Here is a 21,136-nt window from a genome sequence, read left to right on the forward strand (position 1 = left end):
GTCGTAAGAAATTGTTTCTGTCTCTCTAACAGCATGCTGGCAGCCTGTTTACCAATCACAGTTCACCTCCCTGATATCTCACTCTCACAGGTTCATGCTCTTTCATTTTAGAGGATCAGTGGCTCCTTGACTGGTCTGAAATTAGAGGTTGCTAATAGTCTCACATTGCCCATTGAGTGTCCAGTGGGAACTTTAGTCTTGGTAAGGGCACACAGATCTTTAATGTCTAGAGTACGTTTTGGGAACTCAATACAATTATTTTATAAATCCTATGTATAAGATTATATCCCAAAATGTATACTATTAATCAATTTTCTTATCTACTGACAGCAATGATATAATACTTGGTCCCCCCCAAATTTGGTGAAGTACACTGAACACCAGATCGCATCAGCTTGGGTAACTTTATGTAAAAGAGTTATTGACTTGTAAACGTGACCCTTTAAAAGCTTCATACAGATCCCAGCCTCTTTAGGCTAAGGTCTAAATGTGTTTCAGAATTCAAAATTTTCCAAATTTTAAAAGGAAATACAGTTTAGCACTCAGTAATGAAATAATATATTTGTAGCAAAGTATATGAATGATAACATTAAGTACATAAATAGCTTTACATTTGTTCAGGGCATAGAATTTTGGCCTAATTTATAAAAATAGTTCAGTTTTCAGAGGTCTGGAGGTTTTAGAATTATGGATACGAGATTGTGACCCTATCACATTAGCACTCAGTATTTTCCTCTATTCATATGTACAGATAATTCAATTCTGAAAATTGATCTTTTTCCTTAGTGTTTTTGGCTCATTCTTTGTCCTTAGATGCTAACCCTTTTATTTACAAGTGAACATATCTCTAAATTATTGTTTATCAGGAGACGACGATATCAGGAAATGAATGCCAACTGCTGTGAGGATAATAAATGATATGACATCAGTGATTTTCCATATAAGGCAAAAGCAATATTCTGGTAAAAGGCATGCTTTGTGACTTTCCTTCTAAGTTCTGGTACTAATTACAGTTGGATTTGGCAAATGTTTATAAGAGTGATGATGATTTTTCAGTATACATTATTTATGAAACAGTTTATTTATAAAAACAGTCATAAGAAAGCAGAAAGCAACTTCCATTAGCTATGTGAGATTTTGAAAGTTCTAGAAATCAGCTTATGTAAAAGACTATTTGCAAGAATAACAGAAGGCTACAAAAATGTCAGACCAAAATAGTAGGCAGAAGGTAGAAAACTAAACCCTGAGAATAACAGTCATTAAGAAGACCTTGAGGCAGATGTTGCATATGAGCATGGAGATTCAGGAAGGAAATTCTGGATGATTGGTGGCTGACAACTTTCAAATATAATAAATAGAGAAAGGAATTCACAAGAACTTCAAACAGGAATATATGATTTTATAGTAGTACCTGGCCTTACTTAGCATAAAGTAGTTTATTTGTTACAACTAAAGCCAGCATACATGATTTGCAATAGCAGTAAACTTGCTATAGACATTCCTGTCCTCAAATGTATTTTAAAACCAAATTTTTCTAAGAACCCCATAGAAACCTCCAGAGAACAACCTGTATTAGTTTCAGTTTATATCTCATATTTTAGAGTCTCCAACACCTGAAAAGTCTTAGGGTATTGTAAAAACTATGAACCTTCAAGCGGCCTCTGGAAGATTGTTTTGAAATTGATTATATCACTTTGATCAGGCTATTGTCAGTTTTAAAATACAGGAAATTGCCCAATGGGCTGTTTGTCTGCCTGATCTATGGCTTCAGTTTCCTAACTGACAACATCTATACAGAGGCAGATCTCATAAAAGGTCTTCTCTTGATTGGAACCTGAGAGAGGAATGCATTCCTGGTCCCTGATGAAACCCTAGAATCCCTCTTTCTCCTTTCCAATGAAGGCTCCACCTCAGGAAAACATTGAAATGAGCAGAGAGATATGCCTACATCTTCAGTCAGAAGACCTAAAGCATCTTCCCACAGAAAATAAAAAGCTATTAATAGACACTAATTGTATTTTAAGCAGTATAATTATACCTATTTTAGGTACCTTGTTGTTTAAAAGGCTCTTGGGATTTTACCTGTAAATTAACCATCTACGTTTTTTCCGTATTTCCTCTGAGTCCTAACCAATTCATTAAAAACTACTTTTTTCTTAATAAAAAAATTCAGATTGGAGCCTGACCATTTAAAAGCATTTCTCTAGAATATAAGATCTCCTAGTAAAATAAATATGTCTCAAATGACTCCTTTTGAAAATATTTGAATTTCTAAGAGAATGAAAATGCTTTTACAAAATCCAAAAAGTTTTACAAAAGCATTTGGTTCTGAATTAAATATTTCACTTCCTTAAACTCTGTCTAGGTCAAACTCTAGCCCTCTATTACAAATGTATATACAAACATACAATAATGGTCATCATGTCAGCTCTTCCAAGCCCAGTAAAATGCTCATGTCCCTTATGGAAAAACAAGTCATTCTTGCTTGGAGAGATATCGCTTCAAAATCCCTCTTCCAACCTTGAAAGAATACTTGCAACTCCAAGGAGTGTGTCTAGCTTTCTTAATCTTTGCAGCGTCCAGCCATCTCAAAGGCCTTAGTTTCAGAGTAGCCGTGATCTAAAGCAGTTTCACACAGAGATAAGTTTCCTTGCTCAATAGCACAGGAAGTTGCTGACTTCATTGCAAATACAGCAGAAGGGCCAGGCATGGGTCTTCTTCCTGACTTGCCAGCTGATTGGTTAGCATAGTTTGATGTCTCTTGATTCATGTTTCCAGCTCCTCTCCACTTCTTGAGAGCTTCAGTCCTCTCCTCTGGAGTTAATCTGTCAAAGTGCTTAGCTCTCAGAATTGGAGATGGAAAGAGGGATCCCTGAAGAACTCTGTATACAAACCTAGGTGACAAGAAACATCATTAGAATTAAATTCACCTCAAATGCATTATGGAAAATCCCCCAAATACTAACCAATTAAAAAAGTAAAAGGGTCTGGTGGCCACTTGGCTCCTGAAATAAAGGGAGAGGGTAACTGAACTCTAATGTAAAATGGAGATAAAACAATATTAAATAAATTGATATTTGTAAAGCACTTAGAAAACAGTAATTGTCATGTAAGTGTTTATTAAAAAACAAAAATAAATAACATCTATAAAAGTAGAGATATAAATAGTTGCTACACAGACTTAATGTTAGGTTAAATGAAACAATACATATAAAGCAGGCAGAGTGTTGACACACAGTAAGTGTTAAAAATGCTATTTGTATCAGTTTCCGATGGCTATTGTAACAAAGTACCACAAATGTGTCCCTTCCTAGACTAAGCTGGCAGTGTTTCTTCTGGTATAATGTTCTCAAAAGTCTTGTGACTCTCCTATGTATGTCACTGGGATTTATGCCACTAGATAAGAGGTACTACCACAGATCTTTCCTGTATAACCTCATTTCTTTTCCTGGTTACTACTACAATGGTTGAGGAGATCTAGGAATCACATAACTAATCTCTTCAGCACTAGCAGAAAGGTTGTCCTGCTATGCTCTCAAACTTCTCCCCAGAGCATACTCATAACAGTCAATCTCCTAACTTTAGCAACTTTTGCAATCTGGATAGACTGAGAATTTCCTAAACCAAGTTCCTTGTGGCTTAGCAGTTTTCCCTTCAGTATCTTTCCTCTCACATTTTACTATAAGCAGTAAATCAGGACACACCTTCAATACTCTGCTTAGAAACCTCCTCAGTCAAATATCCAACTTCACTGCTTACAAATTCTGCTTTCTATATTACTGTAGAACACAATTTAGCTAATTTTCTGGCCAGTATTTGCAAGATCCACTTCCCTCAAATTCCCAAAGCATGTTCCTCATTTTCTTCTGAGTCCTCATCAGTGTACTTGAAAATTCGTATTTCTAGCAACTTTCTGTGTATGATGACATATGTATTCTCTATATCTGATGATACAGGCTTTCTCTGACTTCTTCATTTTCTTCTGAAACCTCACCAGCAGTAACTTAATTTTTCAGTAATGCAAGACTGTTTTCATATTATAAAAGCAATTAATGTAATTTACTACACTAACAGTATAAAAAAAGAAAATCTTATCTCAATTGATACAAAAATTTATTTATTTTTTTAAATGTGAAAATAAGGAATAGAATGGAACTTCTTTAATCTGGTTAATGGTATAGTCATAACATTCTATATAAAACATCATAATTAATAGAAAAATATGGAAACCTTTCCTTCTGGGATCAGAAACAAGACAAGTTTCCCCAGCCAGGTCAATAAGAAAAATCAAGTGCTTACGTATTGGAAAGAAAGAAACACAATGGTCATTATTTGCTAATGGCATTACTATATATGTAGAAAATCTAAAATAAAATATTGGAACTAATAAGTAAATGTAGCTATTAAGATCACTGATTACAACTTTAATGTGCATATTTCTACCAAGAGCCTGGGTAAGGAAGTCTAAGAGGATTTTTCTATATGTGCCTCAAAATTCTCCCCACCTCTGCCCATTATCCAATTTCAAAGCCACTTCCATAGTTTTCTGCATTTGTTATAGCAGAAACCTATTCTGGGTACCCAAATCTGTATGAGTTTCCTATGACTGCTATACCACATTATTACAAACTTGGTAGCTTAGAATTACAAAAATTATTCTCTCAATGTCTTCAAGGCAAAAAATATGAAATTAACTTCACTGGGCCAAAATCAAGGTATTGGAAAGGGTGTGCTCCCTCTGGACCCTCTAGAAGAGCATCTATTCCTTGCCCCTTCCAGCTTCTGGTGGCTTATGACATTTCTTGGCTTGTGGCTAAGGAATCCATGATCCCATAGGCATAGTGCCTTCTCCTCTTCTGTGTCAAATCTCCCTCTGCCTCTTTTCTTATAAGGACACTTGTGGTTACATTTAGGATCCACCTGGATAATTCAGAGTAATCTCTTTGTCTCAAGATCCATAATGTAATCACTTATGCGAAGTTCTTTTCTTGCCACATAAGATAAAATTTACAGGTTACAGAGATTAGGACATGGAAATCTTTTAGGGAGTCATTTTTTTAGTATACCACAAAAATACTAGATCTATACTGTTAAAGGCCCAGAATTTTTAAAGCCAAAACCTTAATTGTTTTTTCAGAAATTCTATAAGTTTGTCTTGTCAGTTTTTAATCTGGAAGCTGGCAATAGCAGTGAGCACTATAGAAGTATCTTAGTTTCACAGTGATATTGTTATATATAAGTACCATTGAGTAACTCAGACAGGTTTTCTTATGCATTTCTAGAAGAGACATTGGTCAGCAACAAAAGATTGTGTCCGTTGTGCCGTATGATACAGTTACAGATTAGAGCGGGCAAACTTTTTCTGTAAAGGGTTGGATAGTAATATTTTAGGCATTGCAAGCCAGACAAACTTTGTTGGAACTATTCAGTTCTGCTGTTGTATTGCAAAAGCAGCCATAGATCATATGTAAATAAGTATGGCTTTATTTACAAAATTAGACAGTAGGCCAAATTTGGGCTGTTTGTCACAGTTTGTTGACGCTGTTATAGAATAACATGAACTCACCACTATGACTCTCAATTATGTTTAAAAAAGGAGAACAACTCTTTGTTGTAATCTTTTCAGCTAAACAGATTCTGTGAAACTGCAGAGACAATGAGTTCTGAGTTCCAAGAATCTATCCATATATTAAAAACTCATGTATTCTTCTTAGTCATTTCCATCCCATACAATATTATAAATCAGATTAAACTAGAATTGGGGGAATAACTGAACTCAGATAAAGGAGGAAAGTTGAAAAGTGTTCAGTGTTTACAGATTGTAGTAGAGACTGCTACTTGTCCCTCAATACCCATTCTCCCTTTCTTCCTTTTAGAAACTCCGAGATTTTAGCCACTCAGTTACAATGTACATATGTAGGTTCACGCCACTACAAGAAAAACAAACAAACAAACAAAAATACAAAAACAAAGTTGCTTGACCTCTACTTTCCCATTCCTGTATACAGGGGCAAGCAGGGTTGGGGATCAGCTGAGGAGTCATCTTCAGTCATGCAGATGAGGGCTGCTATCGTTGGAATTCCCTCCAAATGAGTTTTGGAACAACATGAGTTGTTGAAATTTAGCAGCTGTTTTTACAATATTAAGAGATAGGACCTTTAAGAGGTGATAAGGCAGAGCCACCATGAGTGAGATTAATGCCATTATAAAAGGGCGAGTTCAATCCCCTTTTGCCTCTTTGCCCTTCCACCATCTGAAGGTGTAGTGTTCAAGGTGCCATCTTGGAATCGGAATCATCAAATCTTCTGGTGGCTTGACGTTAGACTTTTCAGCCTCCAAAACTGTGAACCAATAAATTTCTGTTTATAAGTTACCTGTGATATTCCACTGTGGCAGCATGAAATGGACCCAGACAAGGGGCTGACCATTGGGAGACAGTAAAGTAAAAAGATAGAGGAAAGGATTTAGATCCTTAGATAACTCTGTGAAGCAAAGCTACCCTATCCCTGTAAACTGTCAACCAGATAAACTTTTTCATGAGAGATAAATCAGTCTCTCGGTTTGCTTAAGCCATTTATGTTCTCTGATAAAACAGTTAAAACCAATATTTTAACTAGGACACAAATTGACTTTCTCACTACTAAATAGGGTGGCCTGCCAACCATTCTTAGTAGTTACTTGAAGGATTCCTAGCCTATGATTCCATTTATTCTCTAAATGATAAAATAAATACCATACCTGGGCAGAAGAGCAATGCACATTGTGAGGATACAAACTAAATAGAATACTGGATCCAGCATGTGCTCCTGCATAATCCAGTAGGGGTTGGATGGTGGGTTGCAAGTTACACACATGGCTCCAAAAACTATAGCAAATAAAAAATAAGACAAGATGCTACCAGTGATGACCAGCATGTGAATCCAAGTCTGTAAGACAAGACGAACAGAGGAAATGAATGCTCTCTCACTGATACGGTATTGCCACCTGGACAAATCTGCTCCATTAAAGAGACAACACGTCTAAGCACTGGATGAATGGCGTAACAAACCTTAACAAACAAAATATAAGATATCAAAGAGATGGGAGTATTTTTTGTGAATGAGTTACCTCACTGTTTGAATTCTGTAAAACTAACTCAAATGCCAAAAGGGAATTCTGTTGACTAGTTTATTCTATACTATCCATGCACCAAGAGGTGTCTGGATTTTCTTCTTAATTTTTTTCATATAGTTACTCATTGGTCTGTTTCCTTGTTAATGTAATACCTTAACCCAGTGAACCTCAAACTTAAGCCATTCAAATAGGTGTTAGACAGTACTGTTGCTCACAAATACTGTCATTCTGCTCCCTGAGTAAGCATTAAGATGGATGATATTTCCACACTCCCTTGAAATTAAGCATGGCCATATGTCTTGCTTTGACTAATAAAATGTGATTACAAGGGGTATGTAAAACTTTCAGGTTAGAAGCATGTAAGAGCTGGTCTGCAGTTTTCCATGCTGTCTCCTTTCCTTCCATACTGACGAAGAAGTTCTCTCAGAGGACAGTTGCTTCTAGAGCTGTCTGGAATATCAGCCAACTTTATATGAGCAAGAAATAAATGTCTGCGTGTCATACCACAGCCTAGCTACTTTCATATTCATGCATATCTTGCAATATGATTTTTCTTAACATTGGCTCACTAATTAAGTAACTTTATCTAGAAAGAAAAGTACAATGAGATATCATCCCACAGACACAGGTTAGGATATGGAGACAAGGGAACCCCTGTACGTTGTTGATGGGAATGTAAGTTAGTACAACCACTATGGAGAACAGTTTGGAGGTTCCTCAAAAAACTAAAAATTGAGCTACTGTATGATCCAGCAATCCCACTGCTGGTTGTACACCCAAAAGAAAGGAAATTAGTATATCAAAGAGATATCTGCACTCCTATGTTTGCTGCAGCACTGTTTATAATAGCCAAGATTTGGAAGCAACCTAAGTGTTCATCAACAGATGAATGGATAAAGAAACTGTGGTATATCTACATGATGGAATACTATTCAACCATAAAAAAGAATGAGATTCTATCACTTACAACAACATGGATGGAACTAGAGGTCATTACGTTAAATGAAATAAGGCAGGCACAGAAAGACAAATACTGCATGTTCTCACTTATTTGTGGGATCTAAAAATCAAATCAATTGAACTCAGGGACATAGAGAGTAGAAGGATGGTTATCAGAGCCTGGGAAGGGTAGTGGAGGTATCAGGGGAGGTGGGGATGGTTAATGGGTACAAAAGAAAAATAGAAAGGATTACTAAGACCCACTATTTGATAGCATAATGGGATGACTATAGTCAATAATAATTGTATATCTTAAAATAAAGGATCTATTTGGATTGTTTGTAACTCAAAGGATAAATTCTTGAAGGGATGGATATCCCATTCTCCATGATGTGCTTATTTCATATTGCATCCCTGTATCAAAATATCTCATGTACATCATAAATATATACAGCTACTATGTACCTGCAAAAATTTTAGAAATAAAAAAAGAAATTTAAATTAAAAAATGAAGAAAAGTGTATGCCTACTTTAAATGTATGAGGTCGGTGCAAAAATAATTGCGTTTTTTTGGCACCAACTTCGTAATATTAACATTCTCTGTTATAAAAGAGCTGAGTCTGGGGTTTGATTAATCTTTGTTATAAAGAGAAATTAGCAAGAATTACTGTGATAAAACATAATAACATCAAATGAGACATCTCTTTGATATAATCAGAAGTATGTAGTATTTAGTGTTATTTAGTGCAGTATGCAGTATTACCTAAAATCATGGTGTGTACTATTGCTAGCACATATCATGCTTTTTAGGGAAACACTGCTTTTATTAATCTTTTTTATTTTCTAGGGCTATAATTTTCAAATAAGATTAGATTTTCTTCTTTTCCCTCCTAATCTTGTAAGATATTTTCCCATGGAGATATCTTCACAAGAGTCACACAGACTGCTTATTTTTTAATAAAATGTACAAACAACTAGAAAAATGTTAGCTAACTCCTGGATTAAGATCTTCATGCTGCTAAAACAGTAATTCCTTTTTTTTTTTTTTTTTTTTCTTTCTCAAATGTCTTTCCTTCTATTTGGGCCATATTGCTCTAATTTTTTTTATCTCTTACAACATGCTTTGGCCAGGCGCAGTGGCTCATGCCTGTAATCTCAGCACTTTGGGAGGCTGAGACGGGTGGATCACGAGGTCAGGCAATCGAGACCATCCTGGCTAACATGGTGAAACCCCGTCTCTACTAAAAATGCAAAAACAAAATTAGCCAGGCGTGGGGGCAGGCACCTGTAGTCCCAGCTACTCGAGGAGAATGGCGTGAACCCGGGAGGTGGAGCTTGCAGTGACCTGAGATCATGCCACTGCACTCCAGCCTGGGCGATAGAGCAAGACTCCCTCTCAACAACAACAACAACAACAACAACAACAAACATGCTTTTGGCAAGTGAGACAGAGACTTCATAGAGTTTATACATTTAAATGAATTGATACAAAGAAGTGAAAGTCAAAGAATACTGGGTAAAAACCAACAAGGGAAGTGGGAGGTGGCAATGAGATGGCGAATAAGAGCATGAAGGGAAAGAGTTTGATACTTTCAGAATGGCTGACTTTTATTGACAAGAGATCTGCAGGGCCAGGATCTCTAGCCATGCATCCTCCAGCATAAGAAACAATTCTCGAATGATGCATCCTTTCAACAGCAGTCTCTGTTTATCTTTGACTCTAGCTTTCACTCCCCTTCTTGGTGAGGACACCCAGCATTGTGTGCAGCCTCGGCAAAATATTCCTCCCCTAGTCAAAGCCTGTGACTGAAGCTAGGGAAATAGGATTCTATCACAATATAGTAGACTTGGAGCACAATGGGGTAAGAGCAGAAAGAAAATGAATGGAGCCAGTTCAGACCAGACGACCATCCTGACAAGCCTGTCCATTAGTTTCTGCTCTGTATATCTCCAGAGTCACTCTGGTTTCTCAGATATTTTTGCTTTTCTTTATTTTGTTCTATCATGGTTCTTCATTATATTTTTAAAATAATTTTTCTATTTGTTCAGGTTATTCAGATGATGTTGCTCATAATCAGCCCACCCAAACTGATACACCTTATGTGTTCAATCCTCTGGAACACTAATAAATGTCAGAACCCTTGGCATTTTCTCAGGTGGCCACCAAAAGTACAAATGCAATTGCTTAAAAATTGAATAGGTATAAAAACAATCCCAAATATTTCAGTTCTAGAATTTCCTTTACTCTACCCATCTGGTATTTGCAGATATTAACATTTTACTACATTTTAGCTTGTAAGATTTTGTTATAGATGATTATAAGCAAAGCAAATAATGTCCAAAATAATCAGCCCTACTTTAGAAATTGTTATAAATAATTTTGTAATATAACTGCATATATTTTAAACTATAACCTCATTCAGCTATTTCCTATTTAAAATTCATATATTATCAGGACAGTAAACATAACCCCAAAACTGGCTATTTAATCATTTATTTATCCATTCAAATATTTTTTGAGCACCTGCTGTGTGCCGGTCTTGTCCTTAACACTGGTATGCAGTGGTGAACAAAATAGGCATGAACCCTGCCCTCACAGAGAGCATAGTCTAATGTGGAAGATAAACATGAATAAGGTAATCACTTTTTTTTTTTTTTTTTTTCAGAGACAGGGTTTCTCTCTTTCCCAAGCTGGAGTGCAGTGACATGATCATAGCTTACTGCAGAGCTCACTGTTGGGCTCAAGTGAGCCTCCTCCTCAGTCTCCCAAGTAGCTAAGACTGCTGGCATGTGCCATGACACACAGTTAGTTTTGTTATTTTTTATGGAGACAGGGTCTCACTATGTTGCCCAGGCTGGTCTTGAATTCTTAGCTTCATGCGATCCTCCCATCTCAGCCTCCCAAAGCTCTGGAATTGCAGGTGTGAGTCACTGCACCTGGCCTCAGATAATCACATAATTAAATAAATAATTGTAAATTATGATTAGAGTTATGAGTAAAAGCAAGAGAATGGTATCAGAGAATGAGTGGTTAGGGAAAGGCTGTGGCGGAAATTATATTTTTGATGAAATCTAAATAACATTTAAGTTGGGAAAAGTGCAGGGATGCAAGAGGGAATGAAAATTATCTCCATTAAAAGATAAGTTAAGTGCCAAGATCCTGACATGGTAATCAGTTCAATGTATTGAAGAAACTGAAAGAGGGATAAGATGGTTCCAGCCCATGAATATGTGGAAATGAGGTTGGAGAGAGAAGTACAGCATCACTGCACCATCTTAGGGCTTTCATATTTTATTCCAAGTACAATGGGAAACCACTGAAGGGTTTTACCCAAAGGGGAGCCAAAAAAAGATTTTTTTTTTATTATGAGGAAGGCATAAAATCATCCCTAAAGTCACCGTACCAGGATTATGATACAACACCTTTTCTCCATTTTCACTGAAAGTAATCAGCTTGGTCTTGAAGAATGAAGGTTAAGTATCCCTCCAGTCTGTCCCACATCTCCATGAATCCTCCACCACTGATACTACCAAAGGGAGCAAGGCAGGTGTTTTCCACTTTCCCCAGCTACACATCAATCTCGGCATAATGGCATTCAGTGATCACCAGAGTAGCTGTGATCACCCTTCTCCCATAGATTCATTACTCTTCTCATTACCACGTATCTTCAGGGTCACTGCTAATAGAAGACATATCCCCAAGCATAAAAGATTTTAGGCTACTTCAGAGGTGAGAAAACCACTCACCAAACTCTTGCTTTCAATGACCAGATGGAGGAGAATGATGAACAGAGCAGCTGTGTTCAGGGGGTTTCCAAATGCAAAGATGTCAATATCTGAGCCCTGGTAGGTCTAGAAAGAGAGGACATTAGATGATCCTAGATAGTTGTGCAACTTGGTGTGGGTAACATCACTTTATCTACAATTCAACCAAGGCTTGAGTCCCTTCTACAAGGTCCCTGTGAACTGGCCATTTGAAATAAACTTGAACTTTTCACAAGTAAATAATAAACTTTTTTTAAATAAACAAATAAATAAACTTTTCACAAGTAAGAGACTGACTCTCTTCCAGACAGGGCATCTAATCTTCAGTTTTTTTCAACTGGAATTCCTCTTTATTCTGAATTATAATTGATCCTCCTGGAACCTTTTACTCACACTGCTAGCTTTTTAAGGTGTAGAGAAATTTGTTCTATTTAACAGAGCTACAAATCTTTGAGGCAGCTATTATGACTATCTTTCCGAGGAAAATATACCCTCCTTTCATATATGTCTTCAAGTCCTTAAACTATTCCTCTAATGACACGATTTTCTCATGTTTCACCATCATCTTCATTCTCTTCTGAATATACTTCAGACTGCCTTGTTTATATTTCTCCTGAAGTGCAGTATAGCCAGAAAACTCTAGCAAGGCTAATTCAAATGATTTTATTTGAATAAAGAATACAAATTGTTAATTTAGAAATGATAATCTTTTTCATTCTTAATACTGTGCTTCTATTAACACCATCCATGACACAGGTGTTTTCTTTAGGAGAGGGGTTTATGTGGATGAGCAGCTATACAATGCTGCTTTGTGCTTGGTGCTAGCCTAAATTTTTTAAAATTAAAGTTTATACATTCTTTGCTTTGTTACATTTCTTCCATTCTTTACCTGTAAAACAGGTTTTATAGTTTTGGAGACACTACTTACGGAATCTTAAATTTAATGCTCTGAATGTCATTCGAGTAGAATTAGCCCAGCACTCACTAATAAAAGCTGTCATATTCTGGCATTTCCTCTCTGATTTTTTTTAGACAGGGTCTCAGTCTGTTATCTAGGCTGGAGTGCAGTGGCACGATCACAGTTCACTGAGTTCACTGCTGCCTAGACCTCCTGGGCTCAAGCGATCCTCCAACCTCAGCCTCCCAAATAGCTGGGGCCACAGGTCCACACCACTACACTCAGCTAATTTTTAAATTTTTTGTAGAGACGGTGGCCTCACTGTATTGCACAGGCTGGTTTCAAACTCCTCAACTCAAGCAATCCACCTGCCTTGGCCTCCCAAAATGCTGAGACTACAGGTGTGAGCCACCGTACCCAGCCTGTCTGATTTTTGACTAATCTAATTATATAGCCAGACATCCAATTTTGTTCAAGTCGTTGATAAAAATTTTTAAGCAGTACAGGGTTAACAAGAGGCCTAAGAGGACTCAAACTAGGTATGTCTATCTAAATTTAATCCATTACCTAACATATATTTTTGGGGAGATTATACTTTAGTCAGTTTATAATCAACTTGACTATATGAGCAATCTGCCCTCCTTTATGCTGATATTGGTGGCATAGTACAAAGAAGCATCATTGATTCATTAATAACAAATATACTGAGTGAACAAAGACTCACAAAATAAGGCACAAAGAAGCAGACCAGGCTTTGATAAAAAGCATCCAATAAGGTGATCCAGAAGGTATGGGGTAAGTATGCCTAGAAATGAAGCAGATAACGAGGAGGGAGTAAGATTAACAAGGGTCCAAGAAAAGAAACAACACAAGCCAGTACTTACATTTGTTTCTCTGAGAGAAAGCTTCATTTCTTCAGGTGGTGTTTGTCAACAGAGATAAAGATAAGGGTAACTGAATGTGATGGGTTCACAAGTAAACATGATGAAAAAAATCCTTGAAGGAAAGTTTATTCAACTCATGTTGCCTTTATTACAGGATAAATTTTAAATCTAGCTGAAATACAGCCAGTAGTCCTAACTTCTCCTTTCCTACTGATCAGAAAGTACTGTTCCTAAACTTTTCCAACTCTATCCATTCCTCTTTCTCTGAATTACTCCTTTCATTCCAATTCACTATCAACTGTCTCTATGAATGGCTGGATAGCCATCTAACCGTCCTCTTTGCTTCCTCCCCTATTCTCAATCCAATCTTCCCAAATCAGCCAGATGGTCTTAAACCCATTTCCCACTTAGAAAAAAAGGCACCCTGCTGCCCCTTTTTCCCAATTTCTTTTTTTTTTTTTTTTTTTTTTGAGGCGGAGTCTCGCTCTGCCGCCCAGGCTGGAGTGCTGTGGCCGGATCTCGGCTCACTGCAAGCTCCGCCTCCCGGGTTCACGCCATTCTCCTGCCTCAGCCTCCTGAGTAGCTGGGACTACAGGCGCCCGCAACCGCGCCCGGCTAATTTTTTTGTATTTTTAGTAGAGACGGGGTTTCACCATGGTCTCGATCTCCTGACCTTGTGATCCGCCCGCCTCGGCCTCCCAAAGTGCTGGGATTACAGGCGTGAGCCACCGCGCCCGGCTTCCCAATTTCTTAAGGCAAATTGGAATTGGACTTAAAAAAATGTAAACCAGGTTATGCCATCTCTCTAATTAATCAAATTGACTCCTTCCACTCCCTCCAATGACTTCCCACTGCATTTCCAACACAATCTAAGTTTCTTCTCATGACCTATAAGGTCCTACCTGGTTTGCTTACTGAATAGTTCTCCAGGTTACTTCTTGCCATTTTGATTCTGCAATATGGACCTTCATTCTTTTCCTCAAATGTGCCAGATCCATTCTTTCCTCAGGGATTTACCTGTGCTATTCTCTCTGCCAGGAATTCTTGTCCTGGACCTCCTACATGAGCAGTTCCTTATTACTTGTATCCTAGCTCAAATATCTCTTCCTCATACAGGCACACCAAGCCAGTCTAAAAGTTGTGCTCACTCAGGCACTTACTACTATGGAAACCTGAGAAGTATCTCATCACCATCAGGAATAATTATATCTGTTTAATAAATTTTCTAGTTTTGTCAGTGGAATGCAAGCATCATAGAGTAGAACGCTGACTCTTTTATTCAAGTGACTAAAACAGTGTCTTGTACATACCAGGTGCCCAACAAATATTTATCAGGTTAATAAAGTATTCGTATACAAGTTTTCATGTAGTAAACTGCTTCCTACACAAATCTTAGAGAAAAAAAGAAAAAATAAGAGACAAAAAAAAATAGTCAAATGATTGAAAATGACTTTTCAAACAAGAGCCAACTCTGAAGTTGGATTCTGGGGCTGTGTGAAGGATTCTGAGGCTGCATTCAGATCCAGCAGGAAAGAGTGCTATCATTTATTAGTGATATCTGCCATGAACAAAATCGGACAAACATGTGTCACATCCCCGAGCTAGTCTTTTCCTAAAATGTTCTCAGTCTTGTTTTCTTCCAAATGCAGAGGCGGAAGCTTCCTTGAAAATGTTACACTGTCTCTTAAAGAACAAAACTTTATAAATATACAAATTCTCCATATACATTCTTCCATTCTTTAAAAGAATATACTTGGCATTTTTACATCTATCCCTTTTTATCCCTTCGTCCTCTGGAAAATCAAAGCAATGAAGATTCATTGTTTCCAGTCCACTTTTCTCTATATCTTCTATTATTTCCTCATTGGATATGAGGGATATTCTGCCTACCTTTCTTTATCCAAATGTCCATACAATCTCAGCAGAAGCCCAATCCAATGGTGGAAGAGAATGTGCCAGAGATAAAGGGGCAAGCAAAATGCCACTGGACAAGAGAGAACCACTTAGAGATAAGTTAAAATATAACTTCATGCATCTGGGGAAATAGAGGTTGCTCAAAGAACCTAGAGTAAACAGAAAGAAATACAATTTCCCACAGTCACATGAGGAATAGGACTTACAAAAGTAAAGAGAGAAGGATCATGATTAAGATAAATGAGAGGCTGGAGGGATTAACTCACGGGATCCACTGGAAACTGAAAGGGGAAAGTCTGGACATGAAGCCAAAGCCAAGGAAAAAAAAAAAAAGAAAAGACTGTGTGGGTGAGGAGACACGGGGGCGAGGCTTCATGGAAGGGAAGCTTCTGATTGCAGACTTCCAGACTCATCTTTAGAGGAGAGAGATTCTGTAGCCCTGGAGAGAATATGTAATGACACTGAACACAGGAAAACGATCCAAGCATAAAACATAATTTTGTTGGAGGCCAAGTTCAAAGAAAGTACAAATTTTAGAAGGTAAAGTCAATGAAATCAGTTACCTTTTATCAATAGCTACATGCTGGGAAAATCTGCCTACTATGATCATGTTTTATATAACTGGCCAGTTAACTAGAACAATGTGTACAAAGGATTGGTGAAAGGATTCAACAACAGGAAACAATGATCTCACTTATCGCAAGGATAAGGACCAATAACAATCTTTAGTCCATACAAATGGGCTTTTAAAATATGGGCTATAAAAACTTTGATTGAAAATCTCCCTCAACGCTCCTTTCCTCAATGGATCTGGAATTTCAATTATGCCTGGGGGGTGGGACAAGCTTCACTGACATCACATGTTCTTGCATCCTGGCTTGAACTTGAAGTCAGACTGGATTCCTTTAGGAAAACTCATGTAGTTCCTTGGTCTGAATGGATTGGATGATATTAAAGGATTATAAGGACTCCTTCTTTCCTGAAAGCTGAATCTGTGATTTCTCTGTCGGTTGTTCTAGGTAGTGTAAGGACACTAAATGACTCTCCATTCCAGAAAGGCATTTCAAGTCAGAATAGTTAGTCTGATGAAAATAAATGCATTATTTTAAATTTGGGATTTCCTCAAATTTCTGGTTAATTCCGGAGGGTAAAAATGACAACATTGAGAGCTTACTATGGCTGGAAATTGTACCTGTATTATCTTCCTTAATCCTCACATCATTCCCATAAAGAACCTGCAGCACAGGCAAGTTAAAAAATTTACGAAGGTCACATACCGCAGAACCAGAATTTAAGCTGAGAGTAAACATAACCTATTCTTTCTAACATATACTGAACCACTTTTTAGTGGTGGGATTTCTTGAAAAATTACTTAACCCCTTCGAGGTTCAGATTCTTCATCTTAGAATGGGACCAACACTAGGTTCTGTCTCAATGTGTTTTCGTGAAGATAAATCAGACAGGCGATGTTAAGTAGTTAGCACAATAGATGGCAATGGGGTTTAGTAAATGTTAGATATTATTGGTTGTAAGATCAAACTTTAGATTTCTTCTTATAAGTACATAAGGCCCTTCATAGATTAATCTGTATTTACCTCAAGGGCAAGTAAGTTAATATCTGCCACATGAGTAGAGATCTTTTAAAACAATCAGATATTTCAAACAGTTCTGAGTGGACTGCAATATTTGGCTAATTAAGAAAACACACTGGCTTTTACAATGGATATGGATCAATCCAATCTTGCTTTAACACCTACCTCTGATTTCTGACCACTTTTGTAAAGTTCAGGCAGTTGCATGAGGGTCTCTGCAGACACATCTTTCTCCAAAACACCGTAAATGACGGGAGGGGCAGATGTGAAGAGGAGGTTGAAGAAGATCAAAACCCAGTAATCAGTCATAGATGTTCCTGAAAATCCACAAAAGAACTGGTACCAGAAAAGGAGGTTCACATAGGCCTAGAGACACAAAAAAGGACATTCAGATCTTAGAATCAGTAATGGGTGCTATGATTACACATTCCAAATGCTGCCATTTTGAGCTGGGTGACCTCAGCCTCTCTGTAGTTTTCTTATATAAGAGAGGACCACAATTTACCTTGCAGCTTTTTTTGGTAAATATTTTATTAAAGTGTGTACATGTATGTACACACACACACAGACACATACACACATCCCACCTATTATGTGGTGCTAGCTCTGTTCTAAGTGCTTTATGAATAATTCATTTAATCATCATAACAACTTGGGAATTACATTGTTGTTCCCATTTTACAGACCAGGAAACTGAGCATAATTAACTGAATGTTTGTGTCCTCCCAAAATGTATATGAAATCCTCTTGAAACAAAACTCCCTCTATCTAAGTCCAATGTCCTTTCCTGTGGTCTGCCCTGCTTGAGAGCACAGAGCACTATCCCCACTGTGACAATGTTAGGAGGTGGTACCTTTGGGAGGTGATTAGGCCATGACATCGGAGGCCTCATGAATGGAATCAGTTTCTTTATAAAAGAGACCCCAGTGAGCTCTCATCATCTCATCTCTTTTTATGTAAGGATATAATGAGAAATCTATAATCCGGAAGAAAACCCGCACCAGAACCTGACCATTCTGGTACCCTCATCTGGATTTCCAGCCTCCAGAATGGTGGGGAAGAAATGGTGTTTACAAGCCACCTGTCTGTGGTACTTTGTTATAGCAGCCTGAGGCACAGAGAGACTAAGAAACTTGCCCAAAGCCATGTGGCTACTGAGTAGCAGAACCAGTATTCAAATTGAAGGATTCAACACTAGATGAAGAGAGTCTAGCCCAGTGCCTGGCACAGACATGGAGTAGGCACAGCACAAACGTCCATTTTCTTGCCTTCTGGGTTCATAAATACATAGTGGTGAAATGGAATGGTGCCAGCAGAGTGGTCAACCATCCCAGTTTGCTTGGGACTGAGGGGTTTCCCAGGCTTTGGGATTCCCAGTGGTAAAATCGGAACACTCTCAGGGAAACCAGGATAGTTGGTGACCCTAGAGGCCAGACACAGGCATTCTACATGGTTTCCTGCAGTATTTTGTCTCAGACAAACTAAGTTCACTATAAAAAGCTCTGTGCTCTCAAGCAGGGCAGGCCACAGGAAAGGACATTGGACTTAGAGGGAGTTTTGTTTCAAGGCTGGAGGGTACTTCCAGTTGATTCTTTGCCTTTAGATCATTTCCCTAACCTCCCTGAATTATTATTTCCTGCTCTGTAAAATGAGAATTATACTACCTTAGGGCTTAGTATTAAGATCAAGTTAGAAAATGGTCATCATCAGCCAGATGCAGTGGCTTATGCCTGTAATCCCAGCACTTTGGGAGGCCAAGGTGGGCAGATCACTTGGAGACCATCCTGGCCAACATGGTGAAATCCTATCTCTACCAAAAAAAAAAAAAAAATCAGATATTAGCTAAGTATGGTGGTGCGTGCCTTTAGTCCCAGCTTCTCAGGAGGCTGAGGTTGGAGGATAGCTTGAACTCGGGAGGCAGACGTTGCAGTGAGCTGAGATCATGCCACTGCACTCCACTCTGAGGGACAGGATGTGATCCTGTCTCAAAAATCAAACACACAAACAAGAAAGTGGTCTTGATCTGTAAAATGTCTTATTAAAAAAAATATTGTTATCATAGATACACTAGAACCTCAGGACAAGGGCCACAATCCCTAGAATAGATTTTCAATTTCCTGATCTCTTGACCTCGTGATCTACCCGCCTCAGCCTCCCAAAGTGCTGGGATTACAGGCGTGAAACAACGTACCTGGCCAGAATAGATTTTCTTAGTCTAGTGTCTATGGACATGGATCATGCCCAGTTTCTAAAAATGTATGATTTGTGCTTTGGGACGCTATTCTGGGGGAATGAATCCATAGTCTTCATTGGGACCTCAAAGGTTGTCCAACATCCAAGAACCATGGTATCAGAAAGATAAGCTACTCTAATGGCTTCTGGTCCAAGCCCTTTGCATAGCATACAAAATATGCATTGTTTAGCTAGGTGAATAACAGATATCAATTAAGTCTGGAGATTATCAGTATGAATGGCCACTCAAGGATTATGGAGCAGGAAGACCACCGAGGTCCTGATTCTCTCTACTAAAGAATACTCCCTCTCTTCGAGAGTGTACAGCATCTCCTCCTAATACTGGTATTTCTTTACTGTTGGATTCAATCTGGAGTTAAAAGGAGGTGAGGAAGTGAATGGATATTGCCACCATTGGGGAGAAGGTGAACAAATGCAAAGGTTTAAAATAAAAACTTGGGAGAGGGGCTCCTCTTTAAAAGCCATTGGCCACTAAGTTCTGGAATTGTAAATTACAAGCTACAGTTTTCCCCAGAAGCACATACTTAGGCAGAGATTTTATACATTTCAAATATTTTCCTAAAGTATCTGAGTTTTACTAAACTTTGACTAACTGCACTAATTCTAATTAGTAAAGTCTTGAGCAATTCCTGAAAAGTGTATTGTGCTGCAGGAAAAAACAAATGTTCCTACTGAGGGACATACACACTCACGCACACAGAGTTCTAAATTACACATTTGGGATCTCCTAAAAATGACTTATTTTTTTTCCTGAAAATGGTATTTTAATAGAGTGATATCAACCCATGCCTACTACTAACATACTACATATGGACTTTAAAAACTAAGAGTGAATTTGGCCTAAAATCATGATATTTACATAATTACCCCACTTAGAAGATACTTACATCTGATTACATATGATTTCATAAAAAGAGGAAAATGAAATTTAAATAGCAGGCTGAAGATTAGAGGCCTGGATTTCTAATCAAATTCTGCCCTTTTAGGAATTAAATAATCAAAATATAGTTCCTTTATCGTTAAATAACTACTGAGCACAAATACATTTTATAGGTTGGCTAGAGAATTCTTGCATCTGTGAGCAACAGCCAGCTACATGGTAAGACATACTAGGTTTTCATCTGTATCTGTGTCTTTACTATAATACATGGGCATTAATTTGGAAGAGCTGATATTTTTGGATATTTCCAGTAAAACGGATGCAAACCTTTTCGTTCTCTACTGACAGCATTCAACATTTCCTAATTCTTCTTGTTACAGCCTTTATTTTATGGAAGTTCAAAAACTGGATTTTAAATGGAACAGACAGGACTTAACTTAAATGCACAGGGAGTAGAAAATGTTAGCAGATGGACAAGCCTGGCAGTTTGCTGTCAGCAGCTGAAACATAGCACATTCCCAGCTTAGTTCTGATAAGACAGCAAGACCCAAGATGGCCAAATAGGAACAGCTCGTCTCCAACTCCCAGCGTGAGTGACACAGAACACCGGTGATTTCTGCATTTTCAACTGAGGTACTGGGTTCATCTCACTAGGGAGTGCCGGACAATCGGTGCTGGTCAGCTGCTGCAGCCTGACCAGCGAGAGCTGAAGCAGGGCGAGGCATCGCCTCACCTGGGAAGCGCAAGGGGGAAGGGAATCCCTTTTCCTAGCCAGGGGAACTGAGACACACAACACCTGGAAAATCGGGTAACTCCCACCCCAATACTGTGCTTTAAGCAAACGGGCACACCAGGAGATTATATCCCACACCTTGCTGGGAGGGTCCCACGCCCACGG

The 21,136-nt window shown here is 38.1% G+C and overlaps 1 protein-coding gene across 5 annotated transcripts in view; it reads right to left on the reverse strand.

Moving 5' to 3' along the window:
• Nucleotides 1-1,062: 1,062 nt before the first annotated feature.
• Nucleotides 1,063-21,136, reverse strand: part of ATP10D (ATPase phospholipid transporting 10D (putative)) — a 112,278-nt gene continuing 92,204 nt past the window's right edge. For 4 of the 5 annotated variants that reach the window (XM_033214753.1, XM_033214754.1, XM_033214749.1 and 1 more), the window contains 5 exons: nucleotides 17,271-17,471; nucleotides 13,440-13,520; nucleotides 11,800-11,904; nucleotides 6,739-6,926; nucleotides 1,063-2,894 (listed from right to left, as the gene is read on the reverse strand). In XM_033214753.1, the coding sequence (XP_033070644.1) occupies nucleotides 2,564-2,894; nucleotides 6,739-6,926; nucleotides 11,800-11,904; nucleotides 13,440-13,520; nucleotides 17,271-17,471 (906 nt within the window). In that variant the 3' untranslated portion in view covers nucleotides 1,063-2,563. The remainder of the gene's footprint in view (nucleotides 2,895-6,738; nucleotides 6,927-11,799; nucleotides 11,905-13,439; nucleotides 13,521-17,270; nucleotides 17,472-21,136) is intronic. The other variant, XM_033214751.1, reaches the window with a different exon arrangement.

The sequence above is a fragment of the Trachypithecus francoisi genome, unplaced genomic scaffold, assembly GCF_009764315.1.
Source record: "Trachypithecus francoisi isolate TF-2019V2 unplaced genomic scaffold, Tfra_2.0 Lachesis_group1, whole genome shotgun sequence".
Lineage (NCBI taxonomy): Eukaryota > Metazoa > Chordata > Mammalia > Primates > Cercopithecidae > Trachypithecus > Trachypithecus francoisi.